We start from the raw sequence: 26,385 nt of genomic DNA, 5'->3' as shown, positions 1-26,385 counted from the left end.
ATAAAAAGAAATCACTTACACAAGCTCTGTTATTATAATTATATTTTTTAATTATTCTTTAATGTTCTTTGGGATTATGTATATAAAAATTGATTATGTAAATCACATGAATTTTAGTAGCCATGAAGTCTTATTATCCTTTCAATCACATGTCACACAATATGTAGTTGAACATATGCTTTAAGGTGAATATTTATGTGAGTAATAACAATATGTAGCTGAACATATGCTTTCAAGGTGAATATTTATGTGGGTAATTCTCCAGGATATACTTTTTGACACTTTTTTTTTTTTTTACAATTTGACAAAGTTTTCTTTTCAAACCACACCAAAATTTTCTCTTCTCTTTTCAAACTACATCAGACCTCTCTTGTATCAAATGATTTTATCAAATGAGGTAAGTCACATCAAACCTCTCTTTTATCAAATGAGGTGATGTTAAGACGACATTGTCAAAACTGTCAAAAAATAATTTTCCTATTCTAAAAGAAAATGTCCTTAGTAAGAACAGGGTTGCAAAATACTCCAAAGCCACAAATTAGTTCAATCCTGAGATGATAAAGCATGTTAACCTAGACTTCCACAAAATCTAACATAGCTTATTTCAATCCCATAGTCCCAACACATGCAAAAGTTAAAATCTGTAAAAAGTACTAGTAATTGTAATCTCTAGTGCCAGATGTGAATTATAGATTGAGTGAATCATTGACTTCCAGAACATTGCATTTGATAAGTAATCACACATTGCTTAATATCTCTAACAAACTCTCAGTTGAGTATAAGTTATGTTGATTTTTTTTCCTTGCCTCTTCATGATATCAATTGCAAATTTAGGCATTAAACGAATCTGTGCTAACAAAATAAACCTTCCGTTTGCTTTCATCACATTACAAAGGCTAGTTCTCCAAACAAAAAGGGACCAATTCAAAAAAAAAAATCTGCAGGCATTTTATTATGATGATTATGCATCACAGCATTGTAAAAAATGATCATCATGAGATGAAAGTGGATGTGAGTGACAATAACAATGGACACAAACCAAGCAAGCCAAGCGGTAGTGATATAAAATGTTCATAATCAAATTGCAGAATCCATTAATCAAACTTTGGTACCCTAGCCAAAGGCTTCTTGTAATGCAGAACTAAAGAAAAAATCATTATCCATAACCCTATCCTTGGGGTGATACTAGCTCCCAAGTTTATTGGAATTAATAACCCAATTTGTGTGCCTCATGGAAATGATCCATGAAATCTCTTAAATAATTGACCATTCAGAGATGGCTAATGACTCTGCATGCTATGATTGATCAACTACCTTATATTCAATTCAATTCTACATTAGACGCACTTAAAAAATCAAGAATCTAACAAAACAAATGCTGCAATGCACCTCAACTGAAGGTAGTTCATAGGGGATTGAGAAAAAGAGAGGATTGAAACAAAATAAGAAGAAAATGCATAAATAGAGTTAGCCAGTTATCATAGTTCCAGCACCTTCATCAGTTAAAATCTCGAGCAACAAAGAGTGAGGAACCCTACCATCAATGATACTCGCAGTGGTGACCCCTTGTGCCAGTGATCTCACGCAACAATTAACCTTAGGTATCATTCCACCTCCAACTTTTCCCTCTTCAACCATTTTCTTCACTCCTTTTATGTCAATCTTCTTCACCAAGCTGTTGGGATCGTTGCGATCCTCCAGGATCCCCGCCACGTCGGTCAGCAGAATCAGCTTCTCCGCGCCGAGTGCTGCAGCCAGTTCTCCAGCGACGGTGTCGGCATTAATGTTGTAGGGCTGTCCGGACTCATCGGCGGCAACGGAGGTGACGACTGGGATGTGGTTGGTGTCGATGAGGGAGCGGAGGACGGCGGGGTCGACTCTGGCGACCTCGCCGACGAATCCTAGATCGGCGGCCCTGGGGCTGGGGCGGGCGGTGAGGAGGCGGCCATCGAGGCCCGAGAGACCCACGGCGGTGGCCCCGGCCTTGTTGATGAGGGAGACGAGGGTTTTGTTGACCTTGCCGACGAGGACCATGGAGACGATCTCCATGGTATCGGCGTCGGTGACGCGGAGGCCGTCGCGGAAGACAGCGGGGATGTTAAGGCGTCCAAGCCAGGTGTTGATCTCGGGGCCGCCGCCGTGCACCATGACGGGACGGAGGCCCACGCAGGATAAGAGGACCAGGTCGTTGATTACGGAAGCCTGAAGCTCCGGGGACTTCATGGCAGCGCCACCGTACTTGACGACTATGGTCTTGCCGCGAAATTTCTGAATGAAGGGGAGCGATTCAGAGAGCACGTCGACTCGGTACTGACCCGGAGTGGTTGAGTCGGTGGCTAATTGTGGAGGTTGAACCGGGTTGGCAACCGCGTAGATGGCACGGTGGCGGAGGCGAGAGGAAGGGAAAGATGGGTTATTGGTGTTTGTGGTGAGTGGGTTTTGGGGTTTCGTTGTGATTGGGAAAGAGGGGAAAATATTTGTTAGGGTTTTGGATGTCCCTGCCATCATCATTGTCTCACAAGCAGACTACGAGTGAAGTGATAGTTAGTGAAGCGAGAGTTGCAGAGTGAAGGGTTTTGGACTTCGACGGCTATTGTTGTTTCAGGATACAGTGAATACACGCGCACTTCTTGAAAACGTGTTGTGTTATGACACTAAAATACTATAATTTTTTTGAGTTATTAATTAAAAATACGATAATAATATAATTTAAAACTATGTATAGTTTTCGTAAGATAGTATTAAAAAAGTATGTGACAGTTATTTTAAAATAAAAATTATTTAATAATCATTTTAAAATAAAACAATTATTTAATTACTTATTTTATTAATAATTTGTTTATTTATTAAAAACACATCAAAAGAAGTTAACTAATGAAATTTAAATAATGTAGATTATAATACCATATATATATATATATATATATGCTATCGTATCACCATTTTGGCTGTATCGATTAGAGGTACGCTTTCACAGAAAGTAACTTTACACATGACATTTAAAAATAAAATAAAATAAGAGTTAAAATTCAAGTTTTAACCAAAGGTATGTGTTTTTTTTCACGTTCGTGAATAGTCTGCAACAGCATCATCCTTTCTTAGCAAATGAAACTAGATGGGAAAACAAGGGAAGTATATATAATGAAACTTCACCTATACTATGTGACTATTTACCAAAAAAAAAAAAACTCCATTTGGATTATATTTTTGTTATATATATTTTTTATTTAACTTCATGTGCACTGATATTTTAAGCCATACTTCACTACACATACACCTAACCTCTTATTTTAGACTAGTAAATTGTAATTAAAGTAAAAATTTAGTTAACCACAGTTTTTTTAATTTATTTAAATATGAAGTTATATGGAAACAATAAAAATCAGAAAAAAAAAAAAAAAACCTAGTCTGATTTTGTCGCTGTTAAGATTCAGATGTGATGCAAACTCCCGTTGTTAAGTATAGTCTTTCTTTTTGGTGGGAAAAAGTAGAACACAAATGAAGATGATTGATAAATACAGTTAAGGGGTAGACTCTTCCTTCTTCCTCTATTAGATCATAGGAGGGAGGACCACAAAGTGGCTCTCGGTAGAACTGCGGTTTGTAACAATTATTATATACAACTGCACTTCTAAACCTTCCGGCATAATAAATTCGCTTGACATAAAGGTTAAAGATACCAGCAAAATTTTGAGCAAAAATAATTGACATTTCGCTCAAAAATGAATATAATGAAGAAAGAAAATAATTACAGCTTATCCTCGATTAAAAATTAATACCCAAAGCCATTACCCACAAAATCCTCATCATCACTACTTAAGGATTCAAGTACCTGACTATCATCATCATCTTCGTCACCTTCTGTCACAATCTCCAATATGCCAGGTCCACCATCAAAGTCTACATCATCCAAAATAAAATCCCCATCCTCATCTTCATCAAGATCACTCACACTATCATCCTCCTCGTCATCATTGCTCATATCATCAGCATCACTGCCACTATCCCCACCAAGACCAGGGCCTAAAAGAGGATCAACATCCCCATCATCATCGTCGTCATCCTCATCTTCCTCCTCACTTTCAGCATCATCAGGATCAGAATCATCATCCGTTGGCCTCCGACGACCAATTTCATATATTCTGGCAGAAGCATACATCTCATCCTGATCATCCATGGTAATCAGCCCAACAAATGAGTCTGTAGGCTCAGTTGCAAAATCAAGAACACAGCGATCCACAGGGATAGTTGCAATGTCAGAATAATTAACTGCATCCACTGTGCGGAAAGCTGAAAAAAGAGGATGCTTGACGCGTCGAGTGTGGACTGCTGACATTACATCCTCAAGATTTCTCCTTAAGATAGCATACATTACATCACCACGCGCATTGAATGTTATTGATGTTTGATCCAATGAAGGCACACTGCGTAGCAATCTGAACTTGCGCAGATCCCAGACTTCAGAGTTTATAATAACCTGGTCCAAGAACATTTATTTACAAACATTAAAAAAGAATCACAACCTTTCTTCAAAAAAGTTGAAAATATTCAAAGCTTTACACATCCCTTCATCGACTTCCATACAGACTTATGAGAAAGTAGTATACCCACATTTTGCATATGCCTTTTTTATTTTACTTTTCACTAGTAGTCAATTTAAGATAATTTTCTTCCAAAGTTACAATTCCCATTATTTATAATAGAATAATATGGTGCTTTGTCTGATCCATGTTTCAAAATTCTATTGTTTAAACGGATGTAAGATTATGCATACCTCGTTGCCAGCAGGATGAAAGCCTCCACCACCATAATCTGTAAACTGATCAAAGCGATGAACAGGACCAGAGACACGTCGATCCCACAAGACACCATTCCAAAGCAGCATTGAGTCAGAAGGGTTAAAATGGATTAAAGAATAAACGTGACCTCGCCCTGTAGAGGCTGCAAATGTATCTGTCAACTTCGACTCTAAGTGACATGTTTGGATATCATACAAGAGGATCTCCCGCCGAGAAGATTCTGATGACAGGGCTGCAAAAACATTCCCAGAATTGCTAAACCTGGCTGCCCTGCATCCTTCAAATGAATGGCTAGGACCACCTAAAATTGAAGTTGCGTCCCACAATCTAACATCTTGGGAGCTTGAAGAAAGTAATAGCTGGGTCTCGCCTGAAACAAAAGACTGAACAAGAGTCAAAGGAGCCTGATGACCTGTGTAGCTCTCTACTACATTACTGTTGTTGGATTCAAAAAATTTCAGCTCCCCGTTATGGCTTCCAACAGCAATATGAGACGAATCGCCAACAAATGTAATGCATGTTAACAAGGCACCAGCATCATCCCGACATGTGCGCCAAGGCCTAAACCGACTGTAAACAAATTGACGATCCCTGCGATTCCCATGTACTCCACCATACATATATTTAAACTCGCGCGTACCAAGCCTAGCGGTCACATTAGAAGGCGCGTCAAGGCTTCGCTTTGGTTCAGGACAGACATGCGGGTGCAGAAGTGACAATGGAGGAAGTGTTGTAATAGGAGCTGGACATTGCCGATGTTGATGCTTCAAATACTGAACCACTAGAGAATCTAATGTTACACGCTCAGGGTTGCTGGGCTGAAGGTCGTTTAAAACTTGGGAGGATGGTGTCATCTGACCTAGATTTGATATACTGCACTGATTCTCGTCCAAGTCACCCATACAACGGCTATGTTGATTTTTCAGGTTACAAGTTGGGGTGAAAAGTCCAACTGCATCAGGCTGCAGGCCGCTTTTACGAATTGCACTTGAACAAATAGGAGAGCGGACTCCTTGATCCCCAACATTTAATCTTTTTCCAGATGAAGAAAACATTGAAATGTCCTTCAAATCAGACAACTTCCGTTTTGCTGGCAAAGCTATTGGAGTCTTAAACTGAGAACCAGTATCAATGTTATGTTTCACTGAATATTCCGATCCAGTCTCTACTCCACTAGTTTCTGAAGATTCTTTAGCAGTATTTGATAATTTCCTTACAGATGATTGCTGAGAGTCAAGAAGTTGGAGTCTTGAATGAAAAGATGACGAGAAAGTTAGTGATTTCTTCTTTGCAGAGACAGAATCACTTTTCAAGACGGCATCCTCATCCTTTGCATTAAACTTTAATTTGTTAGAGAGAAATCCAGACGGAGTACGACCAGAGGGCCACTGAATATGTGTTGAAGAAGCTTCCTGTGTTGTGGGCTGCTGTGCAAGAGAAGAGGGAGGAACCAATGATGGCAAAGGAGTAACCTGTGCCTCTTTAAGCAACATAGAAGCAGTTTGTGCCAACCCAGATGCCTGTAGGTGTTCATGAATTAAAAGCAAAAGTTCCCTGCACAAGAAAACATAACACGGAAGTCATTAGCAATCAGAGAAGAGTTCTCCCAAAAGGGAGGGGAGGAGGTAGCACCGGAATAGGAAAATCCAGAATGATAAAATTTGAGAGAGGACAAAAACCTTGAATGGTAAGTAATAGGAGTAGCAGCAGCAATAGCTGCTCTTTCTATGCGCCTTAATGTAGGAGTAGCTGCATCAGTAGCAGCTAATGTACTTGCACGGCCTGAATTGGTCACAATCTAAAAAACAATTACAACAGCAGTATCAAAAGCAGCCCTTCATACAGCTCATATTTTATTTGTTTATATTCTAGTAACATCATGGCAAAAGAGCATATTAAACAGCAAAGTAGATCTAATTCACTTTGTTCTCAGAAAGCAACTTTATTAGATAATAAACCACCCGTTCAGATAGCGTGCAAGTGTGACAGTCAGCTAATACTTAAAGTCCTAATGTAAATATTTCCAATACATTTCACTACTCAATGAGAAAATGACCTCTGCAATTGATATGAAGCATGAAATAGGATCAGCTTTCCCTAAGAAACTTATGAGCTCAATTGCTTTCAAGAGAAAATTTGAAAATTTAAGATAAGAAATAACAATAATAAATTCTTTAATTATTCTCACCCAACCAGGCATTGAACTGATGTTCATTAAGCTTTGATTATCAATAAAGAAACGTTAAAGTTGTCTTGAATCACAAGCAAATTACCAAAACAAAATGTCCAATGTGACAAAACATAAACTAACACCAACTTCATCTCTACCAAGCTTGTAAATAAAAAATTTTATATTATGAATCAAAAAGTGAAAAAAAAAATTACATACTTTATTTTTTCTTCTAAAGAGTATAAAATAGTTCAAATTGATACTCAATGGCAAACAAAAACATAAATCTCGTTTAAGTCATCCAATGGGCTTTATACACTAATATAGTAATTCTCCAGCATATACCCAGAAGCCTTAATTTTATGGCACTAAACATTTTAGTGTATATCAGATTTGTGGCTTAAGTTTTCAATTTTCAAAACTGAAATCCCAATTCGTATCATGATTCAAAAATTTTTGAGGTCCAATAGTGAAAAATAGATATTCACTTCGCAACACTTTTGTGGCCAACAGTCAAAACCCAGAATTACAAAACACAAACAAATCAAAACCAAAAATTAAAAATACAAACACAACCCAAAAGTCGAATACTTGAAACATTTAGGTCCAGTACTATGAAACTATATTTGCTACCCTATGATTTCCAGAGAAACAATCAACCAAATAAAGAAAACGCTCGCATTTGTGCATGACCTCCCACACTCACAAAATATTGGTCGCAAACAAACAAGCAGATACACAATTTTGTAACTACATCCTACATAGATGCCAAAGATTCTTTGAATTAATTCTAATACCAAAATTTTGCCAAACAAGCACACATGGATGAGTTAGATTGAATAAATTCAGATCTTAAACATGTCTGAAAATATCTCTTGTCATGCTCTCCCCAGATGCACTTTTTGTCTGGACAATCTTAAAGCTGAAATTTCTTATTTAGATAGACCGATAAAGAAATCAAGTAAATTAAAGAGATGCCAATGAGAAACAGTTAACAAACTAATGCATTCGCAAAGACTGGAAATGCGTCTCACCCCAATAAGCTCAATGGCAGCCTGGGAAAGTTCAGCTTGCCACCTACCCTGCTCCGTTCCAGGAGTTTGGCTACCAGAATCCCGAATCAGTTCTGACAGCTTTTTCCCAACCTAGAACACCCAAACAAATAAAACACGATATTTGATTAGAACATTTGACAATATGTACTTTCTTTTTCTGAAGTCATCAGTCGTCAGAAGATAATTTAAACTGGTGCAAAAGAATAAAGTTGAAGCAGATTTATCTCAACTTCCAAATGATACTGACAAGTACAGTTTTTGATGACTCAGTTTAATAAAAATCAGTTATAGGTGTCCACCTGAAGCTTTGTCAATATGTGTGCAATTGTATCATCTCTGGCTAATCCAAGCAGGACTCGACATGCTAGAGCACGAAGACAGTCCAGCGCAGCAGGAGGTGAATATATCCGTGGTTGGAGGAGATGGAGAAGAACCTTTATACCATTATTAGATCGGACAGTCTCTCTCGCCTGACGATATCCTTGTTCCAATTGTGCAGCAAGGCCTGCACAACCTGCTCCCACACCCAAAGATATTCTTCGGTCACCAACCAATCCAGAAGTTGCAGAAGCAACTGGAGTCTGTGGAGTACTACCAACAGCCTGTGTACTTAAGCTTGCAGCACTGCCTCGATCTATGGCATTGGACTCCCCATTCCTCTCCCTAGGATCAATCTGGCTAGTAGAGTGAACACCTCGATCTGAAACACTTCGTTCAGCATTTCTATCTCTAGCCTCTGAGGGAGGACCATTAGACGTCTGGGAGGATGGCAACTGCTGACCTTGTGCAACCATAGCCGGTTTATTGCTTATTGAAGGAGGAGGGCAAACAAGATTGACTAAAACATTTAGTGCTGGTTGAATTATCTGAAATGGAGAAGATTTTGCAAACAAAAGTTAAGAGACCATATATTGGGATATCCAGTATGTCTATCAAAATCCTAAAAAACTCTCACCACCGGCTGAAATTAGGGCAATGAGCACTAGAATTGCAACCAGAAAAAACTTACCTCTGGGTCCACATGATTACTAGCTATATTTGCAGCATCCAAAATTACCGCAATACCAACACGATTGTTGCTTAAAGTTACATTTACAATCATCTTACGACTGCTAGGTACCAATGTAACAATGTGCAGAACACCCAAAGCATACTGAAGCAGATCATGCAGATATCGCTCCACAGGTGGGGCCTACAAACAACCAAGAAAATGATAAATAAATAAATTGCAAGATACAGGACAAGTGTACAATAACTATATCATACCTGACATAATTCCAACATGGTAACATGTCCATTAGATGCCAAGAACTTCTCAACTGCTAGCCAACGTGTTCTAACAAATGCAGGACCTAGCTTCCGGTCTTTTTGTAATTGTAGGAATACTCCATCCATTGCCTCATTACTAATATCAAGGGGCTTGTACACTGCCCTTGCACTTGGATTATTTCTAGCAGCACTACGATTGCTCTTGTTAGGACGAATGGAGTCCACTAACACAAGGAGATGGGCCCTGAAATATTGCCTCAAAGCAACACAAGTGTGATAGGCTATCTGCTTTTCAGATGATGTCAGCACTTCTGCAGGCGATCGCTCATTTCGAAGTGATCCTGAGTTAGATAAACTCAAGGCTCCAGAATTTATTCCTGATCTTACAGATGCAGCATCATTTAGAAGGCCAAGTAATTTCTGTAATCCATCTAGGGAATCAAAGGCATCGAGAACAGCTCTGAAGACAAACGAAGCAGCAAAAAACAATGCTGCATTCTTACGAGCTTGATCTTGATTGCATTCAAGAAGTTGGAGAGCTAACTCAACAACGTGATAAACCACTTTTGAAGCACAGACCCTTTCCATTATAACCTGAAATAAACATCTAGGGTCAGGAAATGACGCAGTGTTCTGTGTCTCTGTGTGTGTGTGAGAGAGAGAGGGAGAGAGAGAGAGAGACAAGAGAGAGGGAGAGGGCATAAAAACATTACTGGGAGTCTCAATTCACAACTATGACTACTAAAAAAACAAGAATACCTGAAGAGAGCCAATAGTGAATAGACAAGAAGAAAGACCAAAGAAAGTCTGTGCCATTCTAGGGACAGCAAGAAGCTTTTCCATGCCGTCTCGGTCCACAAAAAGTGCAGCAAATTTCCTATGTGCAGCCAAAGCACAGATTAGCTTCATGACATCGGGCAACAGTAAAGCAACCTTCGATGGCTCCCGATGTTTAGAATTCTGCTGTAGAAGTGCAAGACACACATCAACTCCCTTCTCGTGCAACACAGGGCCAAGCACTTCTACATATTCTCCAAGTAACTCAAGACACTGAATGCAATATTTTTCCCTCAACTGTGCGAGTGATTGAGTATCTGGAATGAAGTATTCTTCCACATCCTCATTAGTTTCTGTTTCTTTGCCACTCTCAGTCTCTGTTACAGTATTGTTGCCAATAGAACTCCTGCACCAAACAAAAATATAGTATTAAAAAAACTACTCTTCATATGCGTTCGTGTATGTAATCAGATCTTAAGGTACTGGTAAATACATTCTAACATACCTCGAAACTTCAACTGCACTTGCAGCATCAATAACAGTTGATGCAGCTTTAGAAGCAGCCAAAAAAGCTGCTTCTTCATCGTTTGAGGATTTATATTCCTGAATATAAATGCAAAGTAAACTATTTTAGCATTGAGATTAAACTATGAAGTATTCATAAACAAACATATAAATAAGCACAAAGTACAATTTTTGGTTTTCAAAGGAAAAATGGATGACCCAGAGCATACCTCTGAAGCTGCACTTTTAACCAGGTCAGCAGCAGCATCACCAGCTGCTTTGACAGCTTCTTCAGGTGCATTGGCTGATCTAGCTTCAGCTTCAGCAGCTTGAACTGCTTTCCGGACAAGATCAGTTATATCTTTATTTCCAATTCGGCATTCATGGAAACAATCATCGTGGTCATCTCTTTCAAAACCAGAAGACTCCAAAGAGGTCCTGCCAAGGATCTTCTTAGACTCAGCCACCCTCCTAACATCAGCATTCCTCATTAGACTTCTATCTCTCCGACCCTGTACTAATCTACTACCGGAACCAGGAGATGATAAAATGGAATCACTCTCTACAGTCCCTTCAGTGACCCTTCCTTTCCCTTTAGATCTTCCCCATCCACGGTTTGAACGCCGCCTTGAAGAGTCATCTCTAACATTGTCATCATGATCACTGTATTTTATCCTTCCATCACGTATATCTCTGTAACGCCATCTATCCTCCCCATCAGAATCTACCTCCTGGACATCAACACCTTCACCAAGCCCATCAGGTGGTTCACCTTCTATCCAAGATCCTTCTTGAAGTGTTTGTCCACTAATGCTTCTGTCTGGAGCCCTTTCAAGACTTACATCATCTAAAGAGCTCTCATCAATCATCCTAGTATCATCCAAATGATTTGGTTCAAGGAGCTGGCGAAATCTGCCACGACCATCATCTCTAGCTCTGCCTGAAGTATTTGCAGATGCATGCCTACTCTCTGTGATATGAGAAACATCTTTCTGGTTGCTACTTGTCTCTCCCAGAACACGTAAACGAAGATATCGCATAAGCTTAGCTGACAAGCCTGATGTCAATACATCTTCGACAATTTGACCTCCACTACAATCAATCCAATGTCATTCACAAAATCAGAAAAAATGATAGTTAAAATAGAGACAAGCAAGATTGAACAGTTAAAGCATCAACTGGAGGCAACAGTTAAAGACCATAATTAAGTCAAACATCAAAGCAAAATAACTTAAAAAAGCCTACAGAATGAGCAGAGCATAGTAGCATACCCAACCAAACAAACAGCAAGGAGTCCAGTAGAATAGGTTTTCAACATTTCAGAGTCTGATGCCTCCCTTCTCCCTCCTGAGCTATGCTTCAGATTCTGCTCTTCAGAAGACAGCCCAGTGTTATCATCCATCACCCAATTTTTTATGTTTTCCATGACCGGTTCTTCAAAAACATGAGGATACTGTTCATTTACAGTCCATCAGATCAATTCAATAACACATGGACATCGTTAAAAGAATTAACAAAGACAAACATAAATAAACGAAGACAATCTTACAATCCATGTCAGGGAACAGCATAGGAGAAGTCTTCCAGCAGCAGCTTGAACAGAAGTTGAGTATCTTGTTTCTGACAGAAACTTTGAAGATATCAACTCAAAAAACTCATCATTTTCCTGCAAAGGACGGAAGAGCAAAAATACAATCACAATAATTAATACAATACATTAGCTTAAGAAGCTATATACCCGAATTAACAGCCACAACTGAATGAGAATTTACCCGAATTAAACCGCCAAGACGACCAATGACATGCGCGGCACGGGCAGTACTGGAGGAAGAATGGCCATTCTCATCCATGTATCTACATTGTAAAAATAAATAAATTACCCATACACACTAGAAGGAAATAGAAAAATAAAAACTAACCAAGAAGAAGTGATAGTTACATAATTCGAAACCTAAACCTACACTAAGCATGTAAATGATATAAAATTGACAATCATACAAACACAAATCAACACCTAAGAAATTATTCCAAGAGGAATCAAATACTAGCGCGTTCGTGAAGTTTGAACATGTGAAGAAAATAAATTCATTGAATAAAAAAATAACAAGAATAACAAATATACCTCGACTCTTGCGTTTCGAGAATAGATGCAAGGGCGTGGAGAACGGTGGCGTTAGGGTTATCAGGCGCAGAAGTGATCTTCTCCATGAGTTTGTTAACCTTCGTAACCAATTCATCTTCTTCCTTCTTAGAATCCTCCTCTTCATCGTGCGGCGGTGGCGCTTGATTCCCTTGATCCTCCATCAGCGACACTGAGAGAGGATAATCTTATTATATATGATGATGATGATGATATATGTGATATGGTTCCTTTTTTGTTTTGTATTATGAATTTAATATGAATAGTGTGTATATTACAAGGTAGGGTTATGAGCGTATGCGGTTTGTTTCAGTTGCAGAGGTGAGAGCGAGCGAGAGAGAAGAATAAATGAAGAAGAAAGAAAAAAAAGAGAAAGAAAGAGAGACAGTGGGAAAGGGCACCGCACAAACCAACGCCAACACCTACGCGATGATGGATCAGAAGCTTCCGGAGATATCCGACCCGCTACTTTAAACCTACCCTTACCCACTCTACTAAGCCCATTTCCTTCGAGGCCCATATCCAACATGAAAACCAGCCCAAATTATATGCATTTTTTCTTCTAAATTTAGATTTTAGACCAATTTCCATTGAATTTAATTTAATATCAGGTACATTTGTCCAGTTTTTTTTTTTTTTTTAACTTAAAGTACCTTCTAATTCTAAGTTAAAGTTGAATATTAAAACTTAAAGGACACAGGTATAAATTATTTGTGAAATTTTAGTATTTTTAAGATAAATTCTTTTAAGTCAAGAGGTTTTTGGTATATTTTTACACAACTTAAATGTAGTTTATTTATTTATTTATTTAAGATCAGTTTTTTCGTCTACAGAAAATAAAAATAAAAATATATTGCAAAATTAATGTCTCACAGGAAACTGCATTTTTGTTTAAAAAGAAAACTAAAATAGAAAAGTGGGCAAGATTCATGCAGGAATAATTGGTAAGTCTAACAAGAAGATTTTTTAAGGAGAAAAAAATTATCAGTGGATTAAGTCAAACGGACATACTTAAGTTAAAAAGAAAAAATAATTATTTAATTAAAAAAACATATTTTTAAAATAAGTTGATTGAATAAACCACTTCGTTTATAAAAATAAATATTTCCATATAAAAAAGAAATAAACTCACTTGATATACTGCTGTAATTATTATTACTGGAACACGCGAATATCTCTTAACGTTTTTATCATAATAAAAAAAAAGTGTTATAATTATTATTAAAAATAATAAATATTATTCAAATTTACATTAAATTTATGAAAAATTGTGTATATAAATTGTAAAAATATTTTTATTATTTTTTATAATATTATAATTATACAATGAAACACTTGTAATTTTTCCTAAAGATAATTACAAAATATTGTGAGAAATTTTTTAATATCATAAAATTACTAAAATTGATTGTGCTTATGAATAAAAAAAACAATAAAATAATACAAACAAAAAATAGTTACAGAATACTTTTATGACATTAGGCCCACATTCTTTTATAGTAAAAAACAATATATACAAATAAAAATTTTGATATAATTGTTATTAGTACAATGGAAAATAGTTACAGAACATAAGAGAAAAAGTATAATAAAACAAGTATAAAAAAGAGTTATAAACATATTTTAATGTTTAGTAATTGTTATAGTTATATAATAAAAAAAATTACATGTTTGATCGTGACTACTAATATGGTAGTTTTTATGATGGTGGGACAAAAACTTGTTTAGTAAGGATATAAAGTTAGATCATGCTCTAACGTTAAGTTTAAAACAAAATATGAAACTACCTAAATAGTAATAAAAAAAAAGACCTAAAATTTAATTTATCCTTTTCACCAATTTCTTATAAATGTTGACAGAGGATTGTCTATTTTTTTTTCAGAACCAGCGACAGAAAGTAATTTAATTGAATAAATTAAAACTATATTATTGTTCTTATGAATGAGTAATAAATCAATATGCAAAAGTAAAGTACGATTCCAATAAAGAGTTCATTGTCAAGTAATTAAGCAACATTCTTTATTTAAAATATAACAAAATTATACACAACAAATTAAACTAAATAAGAATACATTTTTTTAAAATTATTATCATTTCATACTAATTAAATTCATAACAGAAAGAATGCTTATCCCATCTATCATTTTAAAAGTGAATAATTATATTGTTCATCGAGATTAAAAGTTAAATAGGTGATTATTACCAAACCCTTTAAAAAATTAAATTTTTGTTGTCATTACTAAATGCACCCCACATTAACGAAAAATACGAAAATACCCTCACTTTGTATTACATTACATCATTGTTGCTGTCACAGCTATTACTGTCGTTGAAAAAAAAAAGAATCGTTGCAGAGGAAAGAGAGAGAGAGAGAAAGAGAGAAAACAAAAAACGTTGTGGAAAAAAGCTTATTTTTGGAATTTCATGCATTTTGGAAATATTGTTCCAAAATACTCATTTAGGAACATATACATTTTGGAAAGTTTGTTCTTAAAGTTCTGATAAAAAAGTTTGTTTTATAATGCACTTCATGCGCTATGTAAACCTTGTTCCAACATTTTTATTGTACAAATTTTGTTTTGGATATTCTATTTCATAAATCATATTTTGAAAATTCTGAAAAGTTTGTGTTAGAGAATATTTAAAAGAGTAATTCTATCCGAGAATCACTTATAAAAAGTGCAAAATAATTCCTAAAATCAATTCAGGATAATAAACTGTTTGGAGTCACCCAAGATCAATTGTAGATAAAAAATTAACATAAAAAAAGAAACAATTCTTTCTAACTTCTTTCGATCAACTAAAATTGATTTTACTACATCAAATAGAATCAATTTTCTCGGAAATGTTTCCAAACACACCCTAAGTAAGATAACATTAGTGCATTAATAAACAATTGAAGTCATTTTTTTTTTCTTACAGTTGCTACACAGTTACCTGCACGCATTGAAATACAAGTCACAAGGCAAGCAAATCAAAACAAAAGATTACAACATAGGAAAACTACAAAAGAAAACAGCAGTGTGGTTAGAGATCCAACTTTTCCATGCAGCACTGCAGAATCTGTCTGGATCATGATTCTGAACTTGCAATCTCCAACAGAAGGATCCTTGTCAGTGACCATAGAAAGGCCAGGGAATTTGCAGGCACTGTCCATCTGGTCATTGACCTGATAGTAACTGTTAAACGCATAAGAAATGTTACCATGCACATCCAAATTCCCACAAGAAGTTCCATACCCAAGACTAGTGCAATCAGCATTCTGACAGGCATAGGCCACACTAGGTGCAACTTGGTCATCGTTAAGGTTTGCAGAAGGTTTCAAAACGCACCATTTTTTAGCCAAGTGATCAACCCCATCAGCACCCACTAACCCATTATTACCTCTTGCAGACCCAAGATTAAGCTGGTATTTTGGTTGTCCATCCAAGTAAAACATGCCCCAGTGACGCTCAAAGTTCCCTGGCTGAATGCTCTTCGCATCTTCATCTATCAGACTGAACAAATAAGCATCTATAGGATTAGGCCTCATTGGGGTCCCTTTTCCAGACATGTAACGCGACATGAAACCTTGGTTGAAACGTTGTGCGTATTGAAGGTTTGCGTTTCTGTCTCCATCTGTGGGCCACCCAATTTCCCCTACAATTATAGGCAAGTTTCCGAAGCCGTTCTTCTGCAGTGCCCACACCAAAGTATCGTGGTTAGCATCAAACACATTGTCGTAGGTTCTTCCGTTGTCGTTTATAGCAGGCTGGTAGCCGTTAAAGAAGGCATAGTCAACAGGGAAATTGGGGTCGGCGTAGAGGCTGATGAAAGGGTAGATGTTCACTGTGAAAGGTGCGCCATTGTCGTTCAAGAACTTCACAATCTGCACCATCAGACTGTTGATGTCTGGTCTGAAACCGCCGTCTGACGGCTTCTCTGACGAGCTTTGGTACACGTCGGCGTTTAAGGGGACTGTCACCTTCACACGGTTGCTCAAACCGGACTTTGTTAGAGCTGCCTGAATGTTTTGAAGTGCTGGAAGAGTTGTGGTTTCGTAAGTGCCATTGTATGTTGACAAGAATGGTTCATTCCCCACTGCAACATACCTGACACATAAGGTATTGACATAAAGTTACAACACTCTCGACTGATATAACACCAATAAGATATAAGTCTAACTCACACATAAGTAATTGACACCATTTTCGACCAAAATTTTAAAACAGTAAGTTTATGGATCTTCTTTCTTGTATGGTGTTTAACTTTCTAATTTTTACTCAATGAAACTTAGTCTCGCATTTGAATTCCCAAGAATTTGAGATTCTTGTTATAGTAAGGGTTGGGAGAAGTTATAATACAAAGGAACAAGAATTTCACATCAAACTTGAACCACACCCTTGGGTGGCTATACGTGACTGAAATCATTATCAACAACAATGATTGAGTCTTCTGCTACTATGTGTGGGGTTGGAAATACGGATCAATAACCATTCAACTCTACGAGTTATTACTAAAGTGATAAGCTTAATCTTTAGAAGAATGAAAGGCTTTTTGTTTCCTAATTGGGAAATCATGCTTGTTTGCCTAATTGGAAAAGGGCCATGAATGAACAGAAATGGAAATCATAAGTTTATCGACTTACAAATTCCAATATAAAGGAATATTACTGCAACAGAGATCTTATGTTACCAAATAACTAATTGAACGACCCATAGTGAAATGTTTGGGAAATTATGGGGGAGCAAGTTTAATCTCCACACATACAGAGATTAACAATCGAATGCCTTTGACAATGCAGAGAACACAAAAAGAATGACTATATTTATAACTTAGGTCGACCAAAAACAAATTTTCCTTCAATTAACATTGCAACAATAATCTCTTTCAAGAAAAATAATCACAAGTGAGTTCGTCATGGAGGATGAAATACAAGGTAAAAAATTCAGCTAATAAGCATAACCTTCTAAATCTAAAGCATAGCATGAAAGAAGAGCATAACTTTTGATGCTGGGCAACATTAATTTCATACAAGAACAACAAGGATATGATTAATGATTGGCATTTCAACTTATGGTAGGGATATCGACCAATTCATACATGAATGTAAAACTAAGGAGATTAGGCTATTAAAAAAAACCTCAAATAAGAGGCATTTTTCATTCCAAGTACATTAACAATGAGTGGAGCTTTCACATATCGGCATATATGAGAACTAAGAGGAATATATTAGGCAGTAAAATAGGTGGAAGATTAAACATTGAACAATTTTCCAAACAAAATAAGTAAAAGGAAAACAGGTTCACAAGCTGAACCCCTGAAACAAATGCTTTTCATTGCATATTCCACAACAAATTCACCTATGAACTATACTTATTTCCCATTCACTAAAACTCTCTTTGGTCTGGTTGCAATGTTTTACACACCACCACTCTCAAAAGCATTGTATCAGATATGAGATGTGATAACACAGTCCTTTAATTGGCAGCAGAAATATCCAAAACATAAGAACTTTGCATCAAACAGTTAAAATCTGTCAAACACATTGCTCAGTAAAGAAAAGCATGGATTTTCACAGCATCCGAATCACGGTAGTGCTAAGTATTGTAGCCATAGGTAGAGTATACAATATGCTGAATTACACATGCAAAATCAAAAAGACAGACACAAATTTACATTTTCTTCGAAACTATCAATGCCTGCATTCTCAAACTGCGCCTTAATTCCAATTTGTCACAACAATCAATGATGTTTTCCACTCATATCATACTTCTAAATAAACTGGTTGTTTATGCATAACCATTTCATCACCAAAAAAACAAGCCAAGCGACAAGAACAGCGAGAATTGAAACCACAGCATGAACTCAAAGCCAATGATTGGTAACAAGTTATGAAGCACAGACACACAACAAAGGGGTTTGTAATGTAATGTAATGTACCTGATGTCTACTCCTCCAGAAGAGACATGTTTGGAAACATTCTTGGAAACCCATTTTTCAGCTGCTTCAACACTGTTGGCGAGCGTATAAAGCATGTCATTGGGAATCCCCACCATGACCTGTATCCCAGACTTCTTGAGAGCATCCAAGATACCAGGATCAGCATCAAAAAGCTTCACCTTCTGAATGCCATTGTCCTTCAGCATCTTCACCACCTTCGAAGGAGACAAAGGGTGTGTCGATTGTGTCCCCCAGTTCACACCAATCCCACCCACTGACCCCACCAACACCACCAACACAACAACATCGACAACAACAAAAAAATCACACCTTCCAAACTTTCCACCCCCCATCAATGCAAAATCACCAACAAACCAAAATCTGAAGCACCCAAAGTTTAATTCGTTGATCTAAAAGGCACAGTGAAGAATGAGTCAAGCTCTGGAGTTAGTTCAAAAACAAAAAAAACATAGACCGAGACAACAACAACTACAGTGAGTGCAGAAGGGATCCTAGGGACATTTGTTGCGTCTGCTCTTGAGTTAAGCCGATTTATGCATTAAGTACAGAGAAGCGGAGTGAATGAGGAACAAGTTATGTGGTGGAGAATCTTTTTTCTTTTGTTTTGTTTTTGTTTTTTCTTTTTAAATTTGAACTCAAATAAACAGGCAAAGCAAAGCAACACTGCAGAGTGGTGTCTGTGTCAGACTTTTTTCAAAAAATCTCGATAAAACCACATGCTTCAGTTGCAATTATGACGAAAATGTTTTCTGAGTCATTTACACATTTTAACTTTCGAACAATTACTGTTCATTTATCCAAAGAAAAAAAAAAGTTTTTGACAGTTGAAACGTGTATTTTAATATATATTATGGTCCATGAAACTTTCAATTTTGAAAATAAAGTATTTTTCTAACGATGAGTTTATTATTTTAGGGCGGTGCAAAAGAAAATAATAATGTAACGCCTTTACCAACCGTTGCATTAAAAGGATATATTAAAATGCCATGGGTTATATAAACGATGTTTTCGATAACATTTTTATATGTTATAATATCAGTTTATTTTTTCTATAAACATTTTTTTTTAATAACTGTCATTTTAAAACAAAATAATTATATTTTGGGTTAAATATATATTTTTTAATTTGAAATTAGTCTATTTTTGTCATTTTAACCAAATTTTATTAAGTTTATTTGACGTTTCAAACATGTTTTATGATAATATTTAAGTTAACATTAAAGAAAAAAATGTGTCAAACGGGATAAACAATTCAAATATTATCCTAAAATGCGCTTGAAACTTAAGATAAACTTATAACAATCGGGTTAAAATGACTAAATCCACTCATTTATAAAGATAAATGACTAAACTGGTAAAAAAAGTTTCAAAAAATGACTAATTCCAAAATTCACTCCAACTTAAAAGATTAAAAACATATTTAACTCTTATATTTTTATTTTTATCCTTTAAATACTGTTAATTTAAATTTAATTATTTTTTAAATTAAAATAATTATATTATTATTTTATATTTTAAATCATAATCTATTTAAATCCATTCATTTTTTAAAATTAAATTAACTTTTTGTAAAAGAAAAGAGAGAGGATATATGCATGTGTTTTCATTTGTATATTATAATATCAATTAGTTTTTGTTGTTATTGTATAGTAACCACTTAATTTAGTTTCTGAAAATATTATATTCAATTTAATCTCTGAAAATAATAATTTATTGGTCCTTTTGCTGTTTTTTGAGCGTTTGTACAATTTTTTTTGAATCTTTACTTGATTTTCTAGTCTGAAAAGAGTTCCTGCTATGAAATAAAGTTTGTTTGTATTTATAATTAGTTATAAACGAATATTATAAATCAAAATTTCTTTATTTTCAAAATTTTGTCATGTCTTTGACTTATTATTTTCAATATTTCTAGTTATAACTTAAATATTAATATTTTGGAAAAATATAAATTTCAAATATAATTTATATGTCCAAAAAAATTATTCATTACCCATTTTAATCATGCAGTGATTGTTTTATTTAGAAGATTTATTTATTATAAAATTTAGTTATAAAAAATATTTATTGTGTGTGATTAACACCCTAGAATGCTTATAAAATTAATTATTACAAATATTAATATATACCAAGCTACCTCTTAAAGATTCTGAAAGGCTTAAATTAATTATGATAAATATTTACTAAATCGAATAATCAAATAAAATCACCTCATATTTGTAAATTATAAACTATTGAATTTAATATTTTGTTAAATACTATATTGCAATGAGTAACTTTTTATAGCATTTAGGTATTTATTTTATTTAACTATTTGTTCTATTTTTTTATTTTTATTGTTGTGAAAGAAAAGTTGGCAAAGTGTTTAATCAACGAAACTGGTTATCTTGTTCCAGACGTGTACCTTCCTTCATTCGGGAGTCTTGTGATGCCCAATGCACATAACATTGGCTCCAACCTGGGAGAAGTTCTAACTCGCAAGTTTCTTGCTTTAAACTTTTTTTTTTCTTTCATTTTCCTTTATATTCCATTTTTTATATAAAAATAAATATTCTTTTGCAAAATAATTTAGGTTAAAAGTCCACTCTGGAACGTTAAGTTAAAAGGAAAAATAAAAAAAGGTTGAAGTTTGAATTATGTGTTTTCAAATATATGTTTTGCTTAGAAAGTATAGTAGAGATGAGCAAATAAATAAATATATATATATATATATATTAGTTTTTATGTTTTAACGTGAAATTAAAATTCAATTTATTTATGTTTTAAACTTTGATATTGGTCTTTAAATTTTTGAAATAAATATATACAATTTTTTTAGTTTAACCGAGTTCAATTTTTTTAACATATTAAATAACGTTTGAAGTTGGAGTTTAACATGTGATGAAATAAATGTTAATTTGAACGTTGTTCGAGACTTAAAATAATAAATAAAAATAAATTTAATAAATGTCAATTTGAACGTTGTTCAAGAAAACAAAAATAAATAGTAAAGAAATTATATATGATATGAAGTGTTTGACTTAATAAAAAAAACATTATTTTACGTGAAATTTACTAATATATAATAAAATCATTCACTTAAACGGAAATGTACCAGTAAATATATTTTACAAAAATATAAAACATGTTCTAAATTATTCTAAATCAATTCAGAATAAATTACCACATTTTGAACAATAAACAGATGTCTTAACATATTTGTTTTTATAGTTCAAAACAATAAATAAATAAATAAAACTAAATTATTTGAAATTAATTCGAAATAATTTACCACATTTTCAAAAAGAAACAAACATCTTGATTCACTTATTTTAAAAAGTTTAAAACAACTATACTTGATTTTCAACTATAAAGAATTATCGCAAATTTTATTTATTTACTCGTTTTTCTTCTGAGTTCAAACCAAACAACAAAAAATATTCGTTCGAGATATCTAGTTTCCAAACTGAAATATCAAAGTTAGAAACAATATAACCCCTTAAACTAAAATACTTTAATAAAATTATTTTAATAAAACTTATGAAAACACATTATATATGTGCATGTGTTATTTTTTTATGATAATAAAAATAATAAAACTATTATTATTATTATAAAATTAAATATAAATACATTTTTATTTTTATTTAAAGTTAAATTTATTTAATTCTATAGATTTTTTTGTAGATAGTTATTTTAGAGTAAAAAATAGTTAAATTAAAAAAATGTTAAATCGAGAAAAACAAAAAGTTTAAAAGGTATTAGTTAAAAGGTAAAATAGTTAATTTAATTTTAAAAAAAATGTTATATAAAAGATCAAATAAGAAATAAAATGTAGACAAAAAAAATCCTTTATCTATAACTATATATAAAGGGGATTCCCTCTTTTGTGTCCACATTTCATAATTCCAACTTTACCCTTTATAATTTAATTATTTATTAAATTTTTAAAAATTAACGGTTACTTTTACAAGTTTTTATAAAATTATTTACTTATCTCTTTTTTCTTTTTTTCTCTTACTATTCATCAACAATTATTTTTCTCTTATTTTTTCCGTACATTTTATTTTATTTTTTATAAATATACTTTTATTTTGTTTATTAAATTAATAACATTACAATATCATCAATTATTAATATAATTTAAAAAATGCGTACACACAGGCGCGATAGCGCCTGTGTTTACACTAGTATAATATAATATATTACTATAGATAATAGTATAGATATATGGAATTTCAGAATACGCGTGTTCTTCCATTTCAACCAACTTTCAATTTTTGAAAATCAAATTTTCAACTACAAAACCATTAAAGATTATTAAAAATTAAAAAGTTATTGAGAAAAAAGAGAATTTACTCTCTTTTAAAAATTATTTGGATGGATGTGTTTCATAACTTACAACCGTTTATAGAACTTATCATTAAAAAATGAAAAATTGGAGTTAAAACTGAAGGGCAGGAAAATAAACATTGAAGTTAAATTGAAAAAAATAAAATATATGGGAACGATCTTGTAACAAATACAATTTTTTCTAGTCATTTGAAACAATAACAAAAGATTTAATAAATAATTTAACTTTAAACTCACAATATTTATTTGCAATGGTAGCCTCTGAAAATACAGATTTTGTACATTTATATTTTCTATATCTATATCATTATACAAAACGAATCGTTTTTTGAATTTTATTCTTTAATAAACAATTATTTTTTAAATTAAGGAATTAATTATCAATTTTGATTATTTCTTTTCCGATTTGATTGTTTTTTAGTTTAACTAATTTTCAAAAAAAATATTATTTACAAACAAAAATTATCATTAAAATAAATTAAAAATATCTTTTATTATAAAAATTATTTATATTTACTTTTACGATTATAGTTTAACATTTCATTTTAATAGCACAATATTTTTAAAATAAAAAATTTCATTATGAATATTCATAAACAAAATATTTCAATGTATATCATATAGTTTTACAGGATAAGACTATAGTAATATCCGCAGATGACAATGGATCGAGTTAGGTACGGATATTGTCTATCCATAACCCGACCCACAACAAAAAAAATCATTTGCTATCCATCTGTTTAGTTGCCGGATATCCGTTTAAAAAATACCCGCAGATATTTTAAAACACACGGATGCTTCTAGATACTTGAGAATATTTAAAAAATATATTTTATAATATTTTAAAATCAAATTACATATAAATACAAATTTAATTAAATAAAAATATAAATCTAATATAATCTAATAAAATATAAATTAAATTTTAATTTTAATTAAATTTAACTTAATAAAACATAAATTAAATTTTAATTATAGTTTGTTGTGGGGTAATGGGTACCCGCATGTACGGATAATATGATATTTACACCCGACCCGTTTATAAACGGGTATTAAAATATTAACTACTGCTATCCGCGGGTATCAACTATTTGTCGCAAATTTTATCCGCGGATACCCACGAACACGAGTATTTTTGTCATCCTTATACAAGACTATACCTAACATGATTTGACACAACTAAACTGTCCAAACAATTGACTCTCAACCACAAGAGGTGTCTTTTTCACCTACATCCCCATCAACTATCAACTTACATCAATAAGGTGATCATTGTAAATAAAGAACGTAACACAAAAAATACAAAACAAACAAACAAAAGAGAGTAAACTAATTCACAAAATGAATATCATATTTAAAACATATAATTCATGTAATAGGATTCTATAAATCATTCATACACATATACAATCCACAAGAGAAGACTATAAAAGATTCAATTATCTGCATTAGCCAAAAGAGTGTCACCATAGAATCTACACATACGCCAGTAGAGAATCTACAAACAAAACACCTGGAATTACACCAAACACATACGCGGGGAGTCTACGCACGACACCGCTAAAATTATGTCAAACATGTATGCCACCAAGGAACCTACGCACGAGACCCCCTGAAATTATGCCAAACACATACGCCACCAGATAATCTAGTCACGAGATCCCTGAAATTTCGCCAAACACATATGCCACCAAATAATCCATGCACGAGACCCCTGAAATTACGCCAAACACATACGCTACTAGAGAGTTTACACACAAGACCCAATTACACCACACGCATGTTCGTCCACACTCTTAATTCAACATCAAATTTCAAATTCCAAAAATCACCCGTGTTTGTATTCATCCATCCTAAGTAATATCATGTTTGTGATAAACTACAATCATCATATAGTTCCATACATGCTCATATCTATTAACAAGTCCGTCATAGTTTCATACATCATTATATTCGTGCATATTCATAAATGGATCCATTGAAAATTCTATAAACAATTACATACCTTATTTTATTCCAAGATCAAACCAATATCATGTAAGAAATGTTTTTCACAAAAAGAGAAACTAAAACAAATAGGACAAACATAAAGGACTGTTTTTCTTTTAACTACAAACATTAAATTAAAGATCCCACCGGTAAGAGTAACAATTCGTGTGTTTAATATTTGCTATCAAAATTTTTACTCAATTTGATGATTAATGAAGTGGGAATCCCAATTTCCCCAATAAGACTAAGTGTTGGAATACCCAACTTGCCCAGCGAAATTTCCTCTCTACCAAAGTCAGTTTTGGCACTCACTACTCGCCCAATTAACTATAAGGCTCACCTAGTGAGTATGTATTACGCAAAAACTCAAATTCTACAGTTTAAGCACTACCCAACATATCAGAACAACCAAACTCAATTATACCAAGTCAAAAGGAGTTCCAAAACATGTTACATCCTCTGAGTGATTCAAAATCTTCTCAATTAACATGCATTCAACAAACCTCAATTTTTCATAACACATGCACATAAGACATGTAATATGAGAGATTTACTGCCTCATACTATAAGGAATAAAATCAACAACCCCATATGAGCTACCATTTATATAAATTAACACACGATCACACACAATCAAACCCACACAAAATTCATCAAGCAATAGTAAAAACAATTATAGCTTTCATCACCTTAGCCAAAGATGTTTCCCTAAAACATCCAAAATGCACAAGATCCCCTACACAAATAACGAACACCATAGTTAGAGTTATAACCTCGCCATTAAGATTAAATAACAATAGAGAGTCACCAAGAGACACCTTGAGTCACATGCATGACTCTAAAGCCAAGTGCAACTCTAAAGCTCAAAACTTAAAAAGATGATAAAAAGTGACTTATTCATTTGGACTCTTTGATCGCATGATTGTGTAAAGCTTCTCACAAGTATCACAACACTAATTCTTGATCATAAAAAATGAAAGACGAATGAGAAAAGTTAGAAAGAAGTCAAAGAGAGTTTAAAATATTTGGTTATAGAGATGATGGTTTTATAAAAATGAATTTTAATTATTAAAGGCTTTATATAACTTAACATTTTAATATTAAAATATTATAATTTTTTTAATTTTAATAAACCACTAATATTTTTACAGAGCATCCCATAGTTAAATTATTTTATATTATTATACAAAGGAGTAAAACACATAATCATAACTATACGATTGTTTATATGATAATAAAAATTCATAAAATCATTATCGTAATTGTTATGTTTTTATTATTATAATTATAAAATTAAATATTATTAACTCTTATAATTTTTTTGTAAATCATTTTTATTTATTTTATAAATAATTTTATAATTAATAATGGTTAAATTTTAAAAAAATACTCCTATTAACGAAAATAAAC

General features: G+C 33.5%; 3 protein-coding genes across 3 annotated transcripts; all 3 read right to left on the bottom strand.

Annotated features, from left to right (window-relative positions):
* Window positions 1–1,034: 1,034 nt before the first annotated feature.
* LOC114164598 (acetylglutamate kinase, chloroplastic) lies at window positions 1,035–2,627 on the bottom strand. The gene has a single exon (XM_028049323.1). It carries the CDS (start codon window positions 2,509–2,511, stop codon window positions 1,468–1,470), a length of 1,044 nt encoding a protein of 347 aa, XP_027905124.1. The 5' UTR covers window positions 2,512–2,627; the 3' UTR covers window positions 1,035–1,467.
* An 885-nt stretch (window positions 2,628–3,512) lies between these two features.
* LOC114163152 (DDB1- and CUL4-associated factor homolog 1) lies at window positions 3,513–13,129 on the bottom strand. The gene is made up of 14 exons (XM_028047280.1): window positions 12,697–13,129; window positions 12,347–12,428; window positions 12,124–12,240; window positions 11,846–12,027; window positions 10,805–11,666; window positions 10,576–10,673; window positions 10,053–10,476; window positions 9,291–9,887; window positions 9,034–9,216; window positions 8,324–8,890; window positions 8,004–8,114; window positions 6,479–6,597; window positions 4,775–6,353; window positions 3,513–4,477 (listed from the first exon to the last, which is right to left on the bottom strand). The coding sequence occupies exons 1-14, from the start codon at window positions 12,876–12,878 to the stop codon at window positions 3,773–3,775; spliced, it is 5,808 nt and encodes a 1,935-aa protein (XP_027903081.1). The 5' UTR covers window positions 12,879–13,129; the 3' UTR covers window positions 3,513–3,772.
* Window positions 13,130–15,469: 2,340 nt separating this feature from the next.
* Window positions 15,470–19,285, bottom strand: LOC114196159 (glucan endo-1,3-beta-glucosidase 5-like). Its single transcript, XM_028086709.1, has 2 exons — window positions 18,637–19,285; window positions 15,470–16,805 (listed from the first exon to the last, which is right to left on the bottom strand). Exons 1-2 carry the CDS (start codon window positions 18,987–18,989, stop codon window positions 15,689–15,691), a joined length of 1,470 nt encoding a protein of 489 aa, XP_027942510.1. The 5' UTR covers window positions 18,990–19,285; the 3' UTR covers window positions 15,470–15,688.
* Window positions 19,286–26,385: the final 7,100 nt, after the last annotated feature.

This window comes from Vigna unguiculata, chromosome 9 (assembly GCF_004118075.2).
Source record: "Vigna unguiculata cultivar IT97K-499-35 chromosome 9, ASM411807v1, whole genome shotgun sequence".
In the NCBI taxonomy this organism is placed as follows: Eukaryota; Viridiplantae; Streptophyta; class Magnoliopsida; order Fabales; family Fabaceae; genus Vigna; species Vigna unguiculata.
This window is presented reverse-complemented; position numbering and strand designations above follow the sequence as displayed.